The 13,216-nt window shown below is 43.6% G+C and overlaps 1 protein-coding gene across 4 annotated transcripts in view; it reads left to right on the top strand.

The window, feature by feature from the left end:
• Window positions 1-101: 101 nt before the first annotated feature.
• The window catches only part of CENPI (centromere protein I), a 77,542-nt gene continuing 64,427 nt past the window's right edge, over window positions 102-13,216 (top strand). For 3 of the 4 annotated variants that reach the window (XR_001109213.2, XM_064362553.1, XM_064362544.1), the window contains exons 1-6: window positions 113-181; window positions 1,705-2,031; window positions 2,952-3,187; window positions 4,672-4,809; window positions 10,714-10,832; window positions 11,125-11,232. Coding sequence is in view for 3 of the 4 variants with exons in the window: in XM_064362553.1 (XP_064218623.1) it covers window positions 2,965-3,187; window positions 4,672-4,809; window positions 10,714-10,832; window positions 11,125-11,232 (588 nt within the window). In the remaining variant the exon portion in view is untranslated. Of the gene's footprint in view, window positions 182-1,704; window positions 2,032-2,951; window positions 3,188-4,671; window positions 4,810-10,713; window positions 10,833-11,124; window positions 11,233-13,216 lie in introns of all 4 variants that reach the window. The other variant, XM_012464069.3, reaches the window with a different exon arrangement.

Here is a 13,216-nt window from a genome sequence, read left to right as displayed (position 1 = left end):
GCCACAGAGCCACCTCCCGCCACCTCTAGCCAGTCAGGCTTCAGCTGAGTGCGTAGCTCCGCCCAGCCGCCGCTTGGGTCTGCGCGGAAGCGCATGCGTGCGGGTGGAGTCCGCGTCTTTGAATTCCGGAGGCGGCATTCGGTCGTCAGAGGCCTGGGCGGTTACATGTCGAGTGTGTCAGGTGAGGAGGTACTTTTAAACACCGCGCGAAATAGGGGCGAAGATAATCTTTTAATTTTTGAGGGTGGAACTATCCTGCAAGATGTGGCTGTGGTCCGGTTTTCCGTAGCCAGTTTCGCTTCCAGCTGGAGCAGGCTGTGACAGGGATCCTTGGGAAGCGCTGGGATGGTTCAACTGGGTGGGGTCAGAAGCCGCTCCCCCGCCCTTCTTTCCTAGGACCCTAGGAAACGACTTGGCACCTGTAACCTCCCACTGGGTTGGACATACATAGTCCTCTTCTGATCTGGCCTCATCTGTTCCAGGGAGGTGGGATTGAGTAGGTGTCATTCCGACCATTCCTTTAGTTTTTCCTATTTGAAGCCAAAAACTTAGAAGTCATTCTTGGTTATACTTCCCTTTTCCCTACATCCAATTCTTTTATCACGGCCCACTCTGTCTACTTCCAAAACATAGCACTAATCCAATCATTTTCCACCTCTACACCCTAGGCCTAGTGCAGGCTACAGTCATCCCTTTACTGGACTTCTCCAACAGTCTTTTATTTGGTTTGTTGCCGCTACTTGACCTCTAACGTTCTTGTCTCTGCACTGCAGCTAAAATGATCTTCAAACACAAATCAGATGGTATTGCTCCCTTCTCTAACCTCTCCCCCTTCCCCTATGTTTTCCCATGACATTTAAAATCCGAACTCCTTACTCTGGCCTGCAAATCCCAGTGTGATCTATCGAGTCCCTGGCTACGTTCTGACTTCATCGCTTATTATCTTTTACCTCTTTCATTCCACTCCCTCCAGACTGATGTTGCTACACTTTCTTTTTCGATTTCCTTCCTTCCTTCCTTTCTTTTTCTTCTTTCTTTCTTTCCTTCTTCCTTCCTTCCCTTGTTTTTCTTTTCTTTCCAGAGTCGGGTTGGGTGTGGTCGCTCACGACTGTAATCCCAACACTTTGGGAGGAAGCTGAGGTAGGTATGGATCACTTGAGGTCAGGAATTCCAGACCAACCTGGCCAACATGGGGCAAACCCTTCTCTACTAAAATACTACAGTTAGCTGGGCGTGGTGGCATGCGCCTTCTTCTTCAGTCTAATGCTCTCCCAACTGAGCTATTTTGGCCACTGGCGTGTGCCTATAATTCTAGCTACTGGAGAGACTGAGGCAGGAGAATCCCTTGAACCCGGGAGGTGGAGGTTGCAGTGAGCTGATCAGACCACTGCAGTCCAGCCTGGGTGAGGAATGAACTCTGTCTCAAAAAAAAAAAGAAACAAAAGAAACAATGTCTTGCTATGTTTCCCTCAGCTTCCCAAAGTGCTAGGATTGTAAATGTGACCAACCCTACCGTGTAGGGCCAAGCTGCTGTTTCTTTAACACATAAAGTTCTTAAAGGTCACCTCAGAGAGGTTTTCTTTGAACATTTGTTACAAAGTTACAATGTAGCTTCCCATTCCCACTTCATTTCTGTAACATCACTGTGTATTATATTCATTATTGCTTGTTTACTTTTCTTCCCTTTTTTTTTTTTTTTTTTAGAGACAAGTTCTTGCTCTGTCACCGAGGCTGGAGTGCAGTGGCGCGGTCACGGCTCTCTCTGCAGCCTCTACCTCCCAGGCTCAAGCGATTCTCCTGCCTCAGCCTCCTGAGTAGCTAAGACTACAGACACGTGCCACCACGCCTGGCTAATTTTTTAAGTCTTTTTTAGAGACGAGGTCTCACTGTGTTGCCCAGACTGGTCTTGAACTCCTAGGCTGAAGGGATTCTCCGGCCTTGCCTCCCAAAGTGCTGGTATTACAAGTGTGAACCACCATGCCTGGTCTTAGTTGTATACTTAAGTATTGACTCTCACCTCCCCGCTTCAATGTAAGTTTCATGAGAATAGGGACCTTGATTGTTTTATTATTTTATCCCTGGTAACTAGACTTGTGCTTGGCATATAGATGACATTTAGTAATTATTAAGTGAATGAATGGGAATATTTGTCTCCTGAAAATGCTTAGTCTTGCCACCAGTTTGGCTTTTGAACTGTGTGGTTTTAACTTAGCACTCACAAAGTGAGATGCATAAAGATTAAAAGTAAAATCAAGGAGAGGTGGGGAAAATAGGAGTGGAGAAAGTAAGATTGAGTTATTGAGATGGATTAGTTTTTTGTTTTGTTTTTGAGACAGGGTCTTGCTCTGTCGTGCAGGCTGGAGTGTAGCAGTGCAATCTCGGCTCACTGCAACCTCCACCTCCGAGTTCAAACGATTCTTCTGCCTCAGCCTCCCGAGAAGCTGGGATTACAGGTGTGTGCTACCATGCCCAGCTAGTTTTTGTATTTTTAGTGGAGACGGGGTTTCATCATATTGGCCAGGCTGGTCTGGAACTCCTGTATGCCTGACCTCAAGTGATCCACCCGCCTCAGCATCCCAGAGTGCTGGGATTAGAGGCGTGAGCTACTGCAACTGGCCGAGATGGATTAGTTTTGGACACACTTATATGACATAGCCATTCTAAGAGAGAACTTGCTCTGTTTCCTGTATTCTGGTGTTTTTTTCCACTAGAAAGCTAGTTCAGCTGATGAATGTTACCTTGGCAGGTTGTTTCTATTTCTATTTAGGGCAAGGGCTTTCTGAGAAAGTCAACCTCTAGATTTTGTTTCCTGGATTGTTGTCAACTTGTTTATTGCATGCCTGTTGTATGCTAGCTATTGTATACTAAATACTGGAAATACACTCTGTCTCTGTGGAGAAGAAAGGACTGTTTGGCTGATTAATGATAACTTAACACTTGTTTCTGTATAGAACATATGCAGTAATGTCATCTCAAAAGAGAGGTAAGAACGTCCAGGCACAAAACAGGACTTCACAAGGTAGTAATAGTTTTCAGACCACGCTTTCAGCCTGGAAAGTAAAACAGGATCCAAGCAACTCAAAGAGCATCTCAAAACATGGAGAAGACAATCCAGTGGGAGATTATGAACATGCTGATGATCAAGCTGAAGATGCTCTGCAAATGGCAGTGGGATATTTTGAGAAAGGTAAAGGTGGATTATTTTCCTTATGAAAGCCCTATTTCTGTAAGAATATTCTAGTCTTTTTTCTGAAGAATTTTTAAAGGGCTGGGTACGGTGGCTCACGCCTGTAATCCTAGCACTTTGGGAGGCCGAGGTGGGTGGATCACCTGAGGTCAGGAGTTCAAGACCAGCCTGGCCATCATGGTGAAACCTCATCTTTAAAAAAAAAAAAAAAATGAATTTTAAAGGAAAGCATAATTTTGCTCATTCATGCTTTTGTTTATTTAATAGACATTGAACACTTACTATGTATCAGCATGCTAGGTACTAGGGACACAACAACAAAACTTACTAGCAGAGTGGTTTCCAAACTGCTGCATATTGGGATCACCTGAGAATCTTTTTTTCTTTTTCTTTATTTTCCCCTCCCTCTCTACCTTTTCAGCTCTGAGAATCTTTTAACAAACAAACAAACTGTTGTCAGGCATCCACTCTTTTTTTTTTTTTTGAGATGGTGTCTTGCTTTTGTTGCCCAGACTGGAGTGCTGGAGTGCAATGGTGTGATCTCGGCTCACCACAACCTCCACCTCCTGGGTTCAAGCAATTCTCCTGAATTCAGGAGAATTGCTTGAATCTGAATAGCTGGGATTACAGGCATGCGCCACCACGCCCGGCTAATTTTGTATTTTTAGTAGAGATGGGGTTTCTCCATGTTGGTCAGGCTGTTCTCGAACTCCCAACCTCAGGTGATCTACCTGCCTCTGCCTCCCAAAGTGCTGGGATTACAGGTGTGAGCCACTGTGCCCAACTGGCATCCACTCTTAGACTTTCTGATTTTATTGGCATGGGATGCAACCTGGCATAGGGATTTTTTTTTTTTTTAAGGTTTCCTAGGTGATTCCAATGTATGACAGAGTTTGGAAACCACTGTCCTAGTATTGAAAGAGACTGTAGTCTAAGGTCAGTGCTTTTAGTAAGTTTAGAATAAGAATGTCAGTGCATGATCCAGCTTTCCTCACTGAAGGTGCTATTGCTGTTAAATATTCTTTAGTTAAAAATATCTTTGAATGGTTTTTGGGAAGACACTTCTTACATAAACAAACTCATTTATTTATTTATTTTTGGAGACAGGGTCTTGCTCTGTTGCCCAGGCTGCAGTGCAGTGGCATGATCATGGCCCAGTGTACATCTGACCTCTTGGGTACAAATGATCCTCCCATATCAGCCTCCTTAGGAGCTAGGACCATAGGCATATGCCAGCATGCCCAGCTAGTTTTTAAATTTTTTGTAGAGATGGGGGTCTTGCCATGTTGCCCATGCTGGTCTCAAACTCCTGACCTTAAGTGATCCTCTTGCCTTGGACTCCCAAAATGCTGGAATTACAGGTGTGGGCCACCACACCTGGTCATTAAGCTATTCCTTTAAAGAGTTTCAAGTTGTTATTATTGAGGCTGAAGACAGAAATAATTTTAAAGGTCTCACTATTTAATATTGTTTCTTTTTTTCAGGTCCCATTAAAACTTCGCGGAATAAAGATAAAACCTGGGAAAAACACTTGAAAACTGTGGAAAATGTGGCTTGGAAGAATGGGTTAGCTTCAGAAGAAATTGACATTCTATTAAATGTTGCACTCAGTGGCAAATTTGGTAAGTTGAGGAGATGCTTTTTTTTTTTTAATCTTTTGACTCACCTAGCACCTATATTTTTTATTTTAAAAATAAATTTTTTACATTTTCTTTTTTTATATAATAGAGAGAGGGTCTCACTGTATTGTCCAGGCTGGTCTCGAACTCCTAGACCCAAGTGATCCTCCCCCATTGGCCTCCCAAAGTGCTGGGATTACAGGCTTGAGCCACCACACCTGGCCCAAGGGAATGTTTTCTGATTTTTTGTTTTTTTGAGACAGAGTCTTGCTCTGTTGCCCAGACTGGAGTGCAGTGGCATGGTCTCGGCTCACTGCAACTTCTGCCTCCCAGGTTCAAGCCATTCTCCTGACTCAGCCTCCTGAATAGCTGGGATTACATGTGTGTACCACTATGCCCAGCTAATTTTTTGTATTTTTTTTTAGTAGAGATGAGGTTTCCCCATGTTAGCCAGGATGGTCACGATCTCCTGACCTTGTGATCTGCCTACCTTGGCCTCCCAAAGTGCTGGGATTACAGGCGTGAGCCACCGCATCCAGCCTAGGGGATGCTTCTTTTTTTTTTTTTATTTTTATTTTGAGACAGAGTCTTGCTCTGTTGCCCAGGTCGTAGTACAGTGGCTTGATCTCGGCTCACTGCAGCCTCTGCCTCCCAGGTGTAAGCGATTCTCTGCCTTACCCTCCTGAGTAGCTAGGATTACAGGTACCCACCACACGCCTGGCTAATGTTTTTATATTTTTAGTGGAGACAGGATTTCACCATCTTGGCCAGGCTGGTATTGAACTCCTTGACCTCGTGATCCACCTGCCTTGGCCTCCCAAAGTGCTGGGATTAAAGGCATGAGCCACAGTCCCCACCTGGGGATGCTTTTGTCATCACTTTGCTATTAGTTTTTCCTTTTAGACTTTGACTTGGATTGTTCATTGGAATCAGTTGCAGTTCTTTATATTTACTGTTCTCGTCATAAGACCAATCTGTTAAGATTATAAAATTGGCTTTTCTTGTGTTTAGGCCAAAAGTTTCTATATGCATATGCTGAAAATGACCAGTTACCATATATCATTACAAATAAAATACAGAATACATACTCTTGTCACCAAATACATGAAAATCATTTTTTAGTATTTCTCTTAAGAAGCATACATAATAATTTAAATAATGTTGCTGGAAGACATCTTAAAATATTACTTAGTCTACTTCATTACCTTCATTATCTATGGCAAGTCCCTGCTTACACTGTCTCCATTCCAGTGTCTATGACTTTTAACAGTCAAGATGCTTTTTCTTTTGTGCAAATACATCTTTTCCTGTTCTGAGTTCATTGGTGTTGGTGGGGATGGTTGGATGAGGTTCTTAGAAGTAACATCTGGTCAGTATTTTATTTACTTGAAAAGAACCTTTTAACGTTTTCTCATTTAAATTCAGACTTGGAAGGTATTTTAGACTCTAAATACTTTCATTTAAAAGTGAGGAAATAGGCTGGGCGCGGTGGCTCACACCTATAATCCCAGCACTTTGGGAGACTGAGGCGGGTGGATCACGAGGTCAAGAGATCGAGACCATCCTGGTCAACAAGGTGAAACCCCGTCTCTACTAAAAATACAAAAATTAGCTGGGCATGGTGGTGTGCGCCTGTAGTCCCAGCTACTCAGGAGGCTGAGGTAGGAGAATTGCTTGAACCCAGGAGGCGGAGGTTGCGGTGAGCTGAGATCGCGCCATTGCACTCCAGCCTGGGTAACAACAGCGAAACTCCGTCTCAAAAAAAAAAAAGAAAAAAATAAAAAATAAAGGTGAGGAAACAGAAGCTCAGAGTAGTTAAAGAGACTTGCTTAATGTCAGAGCTAGAACTGGGGAAATAAGATGTCCAAACTCCCATTCTAGTGCTTATACTGTACTACATTGCTGCCTTTTCTTCTACTTAGAAAAAAGTTAACACTGGGCACAGTGCCATGGCTCATGCCTGTAATCCCAGCAGTTTGGGAGGCCAAGGCAGAATAATTGCTTGAAGCCAGGTTTGAGACCAGCCTGGGCAACAAAGTGAAACCTTGTCTACAAAAAGTAAACAAACAAAAAAAAGTTAGCTAGGTGCAGTGTCATGTGCCTGTAGTCCTAGCTACTTGGGAGTCTGAGGCAAGAGAATCACTTGAGCCCAGGAGTTTGAGGCTGCAGTGAGCTATGACGGTGCCACTGTACTCCAGTGTGGGCAACAGAGTGAGACCCTGTCTCTGGGGGAAAAAAAGAGTAAGACAGCTCTGAAAACCAAATGCTTTATATACTAAGTGTTTCCTGGCCCTTGCATGTTAGATTTATTTGTTTATATCCTAGCAGCATAAATAGTTGGGATCACGGGCACCCACCACCACGCCCAGCTGATTTTTGTATTTTTAATAGAAGCGGGGTTTCACCACATTGGCTAGGCTGGTCTTAAACTCCTGATCTCAGGTGATCTCTGTGACATCATTTCTATTACCAGATGGGAGAACATCACAGAGTCCTGAGATCAAGTGGAAAGATTGGACTAGTGTAGAAAGATATTACTGCCAGCCAATTCCAAGAATATCTTGTTCTAGGCCAGTCACAGTGGCTCATGCCTGTAATTGCAGCACTTTGGAAGGTCAAGGTGGACAGATCCCTTCAGCTCAGGAGTGTGAAACCAGCCTGGGCAGCATAGTGAGACCTTGTCTTTACTAAAAATAAAAAATGTAAGCAGGCATGGTGGCACGTGCCTGTAGTCCCAGCTACTCTGGAGGCTGAGGTGAGAGGATTGCTTGAGCCCAGGAATTTGAGGTTGTTGTGAGCTGTAATTGCACCACTGCACTCCAGCCTGGGTGACAAAGTGAGACCATGTCTCAAAAAAAAAAAAAGACTATCTGTTCTATTCTGCTACTCTCCCTTCTTTTTTGGGGTGAGTGGATGATATAAATATATATATATTTAATTATATATACATATATATATGTATTAATTTATTTTGAGACGGAGTCTCACTCTGTCACACAGGCCGGAGTGCAGTAGCACGATCTCCACTCACTGCAACCTCCACCCACCACCACGCCTGGCCAGTTTTTGTGTTTTTAGTAGAGACGGGCTTTCACCATGTTGGCCAGGCTGGTCTTGAACTCCTGGCCTCAGGTAATCCACCTGCCTCTGCCCCACAAACTCCTGGGATTACAGGTGTGAAACACCACGCCTGGCTATATTTTTATTTCCAGTTCACATTCTCTCATGAACAAATACTTTTTTTTTTTTTTTTTTTTTTTTTTGAGACGGAGTTTCGCTCTTGTTACCCAGGCTGGAGTGCAATGGCGCGATCTGGGCTCACCGCAACCTCCGCCTCCTGGGTTCAGGCAATTCTCCTACCTCAGCCTCCTGAGTAGCTGGGATTACAGGCATGCGCCACCATGCCCGGCTAATTTTTTGTATTTTTAGTAGAGACGGGGTTTCACCACGTTGACCAGGATGGTCTCGATGTCTTGACCTCGTGATCCACCCGCCTCGGCCTCCCAAAGTGCTGGGATTACAGGCGTGAGCCACCGCGCCCGACCCGCAAATACATTCTTAAATGTAACACCTCATGCAAGGTTTCCCTTGGTAGCTTTAAATAAATCTGTCTATTATGGCATTAAAAAAAATGAAATCTTTGAAATATTCCCGTGATTGAAAGGGTTTTTTGGAGATATAACTCTTATTTTTTTTTTTGAGACGGAGTTTCACTCTTGTTGCCCAGGCTAGAGGGCAATGGCGCAATCTCCACTCACTGCAACCTCTGCCTCCCAGGTTCAAGCAATTCTCCTGCCTCAGCCTCCCTAATAGCTGGGATTACAGGTGCCCGCCACCACGCCCAGTTAATTTTTTGTATTTTTAGTAGAGACAGCGTCTCACTATGTTGGCCAGGCTGGTCTTGAACTCATGACCTCAGCCTCCCAATGTGCTGGGATTATAGGCTTGAGCCACTGCGCCCGGCTTTGTCTTTTCATTTTGTTTCTTCTTCTTCTTTTTTTTTTTTTGAGGCAGAGTTTCACTCTTGTTGCCCAGGCTGGAGTGTAATGGCGTGACCTTGGCTCACTGCAACCTCCACCTCCCGGGTTCAAGTGATTCTCCTGCCTCAACCTCCCAAGTAGCTGGGATTATAGGTGCCCAGCACCATGCCCAGCTAATTTTTGTGTTTTTAGAAGAGACTAGGTTTCACCATGTTGGCCAAGCTGGTCTTGAACTCCTGAACTCAGGTGATCCACCCACCTCAGACTCACAAAGTGCTGGGATTGCAGTTGTGATCCACCATGCCCTCATAAAATTCATTGTTTTAAAAATTCAGTATTTTTGTTTTTGGAGATAGGGTCTCACTCTGTCACCCAGGCTGGAGTCCAGTGGTGCAATCTCAGCTCACTACAACCTCCACCTCCCAGGCTAAAGCTGTCTTCCCACCTCAGCCTCCCAAGTAGCTGGGACTATAGGCATATGCTACCGCATCTGGCTAATTTTTGTACTTTTTGTAGAGATTGGGGTCTCACTATATTGCCCAGGCTAATCTCAAACTTCTAGGCTCAATCAGTCTTCCAACCTCAGCCTCCCAAAGTGCCTGGATTATAGGCATGTGTCACCATGCTCGGCCCCAAATTCAGCATTTTTTAAAAAGCATAGTCACAGAATTGTATAATCATCAACACTGTCTAATTCTTGAACATTTTTATCATCCCAAGAAGAAATTTATATTTTTTAGTTTTTTTATTTGGGACAGTCTCACTCTGTTGCCCAGGGTGGAGTGCTGTGGCATGTTCTCAGCTCACTGCAACCTCTGCCTCCTAGGTTCAAGCGATTCTCCTGCCTCAGCCTCTCGAGCAGCTGGGGTTGCAGGTGCCTGCCACCACGCCTGGCTGATTTTTTGTATTTTTAGTAAAGACGGGGTTTCTCCATGTTGGTCAGCCTGATCTTGAACTCCCGACCTCAGGTGATCTGCCTGCCTTGGCCTCCCAAAGTGCCAAAGTGCCGGGATTACAGGTGTGAGCCACCATATCTGGCCTATATTTTTAAAATAGAAATATTTGGGCCAAATAATTTGCCATATATATATATATATTTTTTTTTTTTTTTTTTTTTTTGAGACAGGGTCTCACTCTGTCACCCAGGCTGGAGTACAGTGGCATGATCATGGCTTACTGCAGCCTCGACTTCCCTGGGCTCAGGTGATACCCCCACATCAACCTCCTGGGTTGCTTGGACTACAGATTTGCACCACCACCCTTGGCTAATTTTTGTATTTTTAGTAGAGATGGGGTTTTGTCATGTCGCTCAGGCTAGTTGTGAACTCCTGAGCTCAAGTGATCCGCCTGCCTCATCCTCCCAAAGTTAGTTAGGATTACAGGCATGAACCACTGTGCCCAGACATTGCCTTATGGTTTATATTAGTAGTTAAAGGTACATTTTTGTTTTGAACAATTTATTAATAATGTTAAGAGATACTGAATTTTACATACTGTTGTTTTTTTTTTAGATTTTATTTTTGTTTGAGACAGTCTCGTTCTGTTGCCAGGGTCCAGGCTGGAGTGCAGTGGCACAATCTCAGCTCACTGCAACCTCCACCTCCCGGGTTCAAGCAATTCTCCTGCCTCAGCTTCCTGAGTAGCTGGGACTACAGGTGCACGCCGCCACGCCTAGCTAATTTTTGTATTTTTAGTAGAGATGGGGTTTCACCATGTTGGCCAGGATGGTCTCGATCTCTTGACCTTGTGATCCGCCTGTCTCGGCCTCCCAAAATGCTGGGATTACAGGCGTGAGCCACCGCACCCAGCCATACTGTTGGTTTTTATTGCCTTCAACGTAATGTGAGATTTTTAGATCCAAGAGTGAATAATAGTGAAAGAACAATTGAGACACTAAAATGTTTAATTCAGCTTGTTTGCTTTCCAGGAAATGCTGTAAACACACGAATGTTGAAGTGCATGATCCCAGCAACAGTAATATCAGAAGATTCTGTGGTTAAGGCAGTCTCCTGGCTTTGTGTTGGCAAGTGTTCTGGTAGCACTAAGGTAACCTTTTAAACACTATGTTGATACGTCCTTCAGAACCACTTAACGGCTGGCAGGGAAGAGCCACTTAGGAAGTAATGGCAATGGCCTTTTGTGCGAAGCCTGTAGTTTAGGAACAATACATCTTGATGCAAGGACTATGTTCAAACAGAAATTTTTACTGAGAAGTAAAATCTGTCATTCTACTTTGTGCTGGAAGCTTCTAAAACAGCCCGGGGAGCGGGGAGGGTGAATTAAACTCTTCTGTACTAGTTATAGTTCTTTAAAGATAAGTATTTTGTCTCTTTGATAGGTACTTTTTTATCGTTGGCTGGTTGTAATGTTTGACTTCATTGATCGTAAGGAGCAAATTAACTTGCTCTATGGCTTCTTTTTTGCCTCATTGCAAGATGATACATTGGTAAGTAAAAATTGGACAGTATTGAGCATCAGATAGTACATGTGTGTATATTAATGTACCACATATGCTTCAGAGTGCTACACAATGTGTTTTTCCTTATTTTTTTTTTATTGCATTTTAGGTTTTGGGGTACATGTGAAAAACATGCAAGGTTGTTGCATAGGTGCACACGTGGCAGTGTGATTTGCTGCCTTCTTCCCCTTCACCTATATCTGGCATTTCTCCCCTTGCTATCTCTCCCCAACTCCCCACCCCCCACTGTCCCCCGCACTGTCCTGCAACAGACCCCAGTGTATAGTGCTCCCCTCCCTGTGTCCATGTGTTCCCATTGTTCAATACCCGTCTATGAGTGAGAACATGCGATGTTTGATTTTGTGTTCTTGTGTCAGTTTGCTGAGAATGATGGTTTCCAGGTTTATCCATGTCCCTACAAAGGATGCGAACTCATTGTTTTTGATGGCTGCATAATATTCCATGGTGTATATGTGCCACATTTTTCCTGTCCAGTCTATCATCGATGGGCATTTGGGTTGGTTCCAGGTCTTTGCTATTGTAAACTGTGCTGCAGTGAACATTTGTGTTCATGTGTCCTTATAGTAGAACGATTTATAATCCTTTGGATATATGCCCAGTAATGGGATTGCTGGGTCAAATGGAATTTCTGTTTCTAGGTCCTTGAGGAATCACCACACTGTCTTCCACAATGGTTGAACTAACTTACACTCCCACCAACAGTGTAAAAGTGTTCCTATTTCTCCACATCCTCTCCAGCATCTGTTGTCTCCAGATTTTTTAATGATCACCATTCTAATTGGCGTGAGATGATATCTCAATGTAGTTTTGATTTGCATTTCTCTAATGACCAGTGATGATGAGCATTTTTTCATATGCTTATTGGCCTCATGTATGTCTCCTTTTGTAAAGTATCTGTTCATATCCTTTGCCCATTTTTGAATGGGCTTGTTTGTTTTTTTCTTGTAAATCTGTTTTAGTTCGTTGTAAATTCTGGATATCAGCCCTTTGTCAGATGGGTAGGCTGCAAAAAGTTTTTCCCATTCTGTTGGTTACCGATTCACTCTATTGACTGTTTCTTTCGCCGTGCAGAAGCTGTGGAGTTTGATTAGGTCCCATTTGTCTATTTTGACTTTTGTTGCCAATGCTTTTGGTGTTTTGGTCATAAAGTCCTTGCCTACGCCTATGTCCTGAATGGTTTTGCCTAGGTTTCCTTCTAGGGTTTTTATGGTGTTAGGTCTTATGTTTAAGTCTTTAATCTATCTGGAGTCAATTTTAGTGTAAGGTGTCAGGAAGGGGTCCAGTTTCTGCTTTCTGCATATGGCTAGCCAGTTTTCCCAACACCACTTATTGAACAGGGAATCCTTTCCCCATTGCTTGTTTTTATCAGGTTTGTCAAAGATCGGATGGTTGTAGATATGTTGTGTTGCCTCCGATGCCTCTGTTCTGTTCCATTGGTCTATATCTCTGTTTTGGTACCAGTACCATGCTGTTTTGATTACTGTAGCCTTGTAGTATAGTTTCATGTCTGGTAGTGTGATGCCTCCCGCTCTGTTCTTTTTGCTGAGAATTGACTTGGCTATGCGGGCTCTCTTTTGGTTCCATATGAAGTTTAAGGTGGTTTTTTCCAGTTCTGTGAAGAAGGTCAGTGGTAGCTTGATGGGGATAGCGTTGAATCTGTAAATTACTTCGGGCAGTATGGCCATTTTCACGATATTGATTCTTCCTAACCATGAACATGGAATGTTTCTCCATCTGTTTGTGTCCTCTCTTATTTCATTGAGCAGTGGTTTGTAGTTCTCCTTGAAGAGGTCCTTTACGTTCCTTGTTAGTTGTATTCCTAGGTATTTTATTCTCTTTGTAGCAATTGTGAATGGCAGTTCGTTCTTCATTTGGCTCTCTTTAAATCTGTTATTGGTGTATAGGAATGCTTGTGATTTTTGCACATTGATTTTGTATCCTGAGACTTTAC

The sequence above is a fragment of the Aotus nancymaae genome, unplaced genomic scaffold, assembly GCF_030222135.1.
Source record: "Aotus nancymaae isolate 86718 unplaced genomic scaffold, 86718_ANA_hifiasm-v0.15.2.pri h1tg000004l, whole genome shotgun sequence".
Classification (NCBI taxonomy): Eukaryota; Metazoa; Chordata; class Mammalia; order Primates; family Aotidae; genus Aotus; species Aotus nancymaae.
Note: the sequence above shows the minus strand (reverse complement) of the source record. Positions and strands in the feature narration are given on the sequence as shown.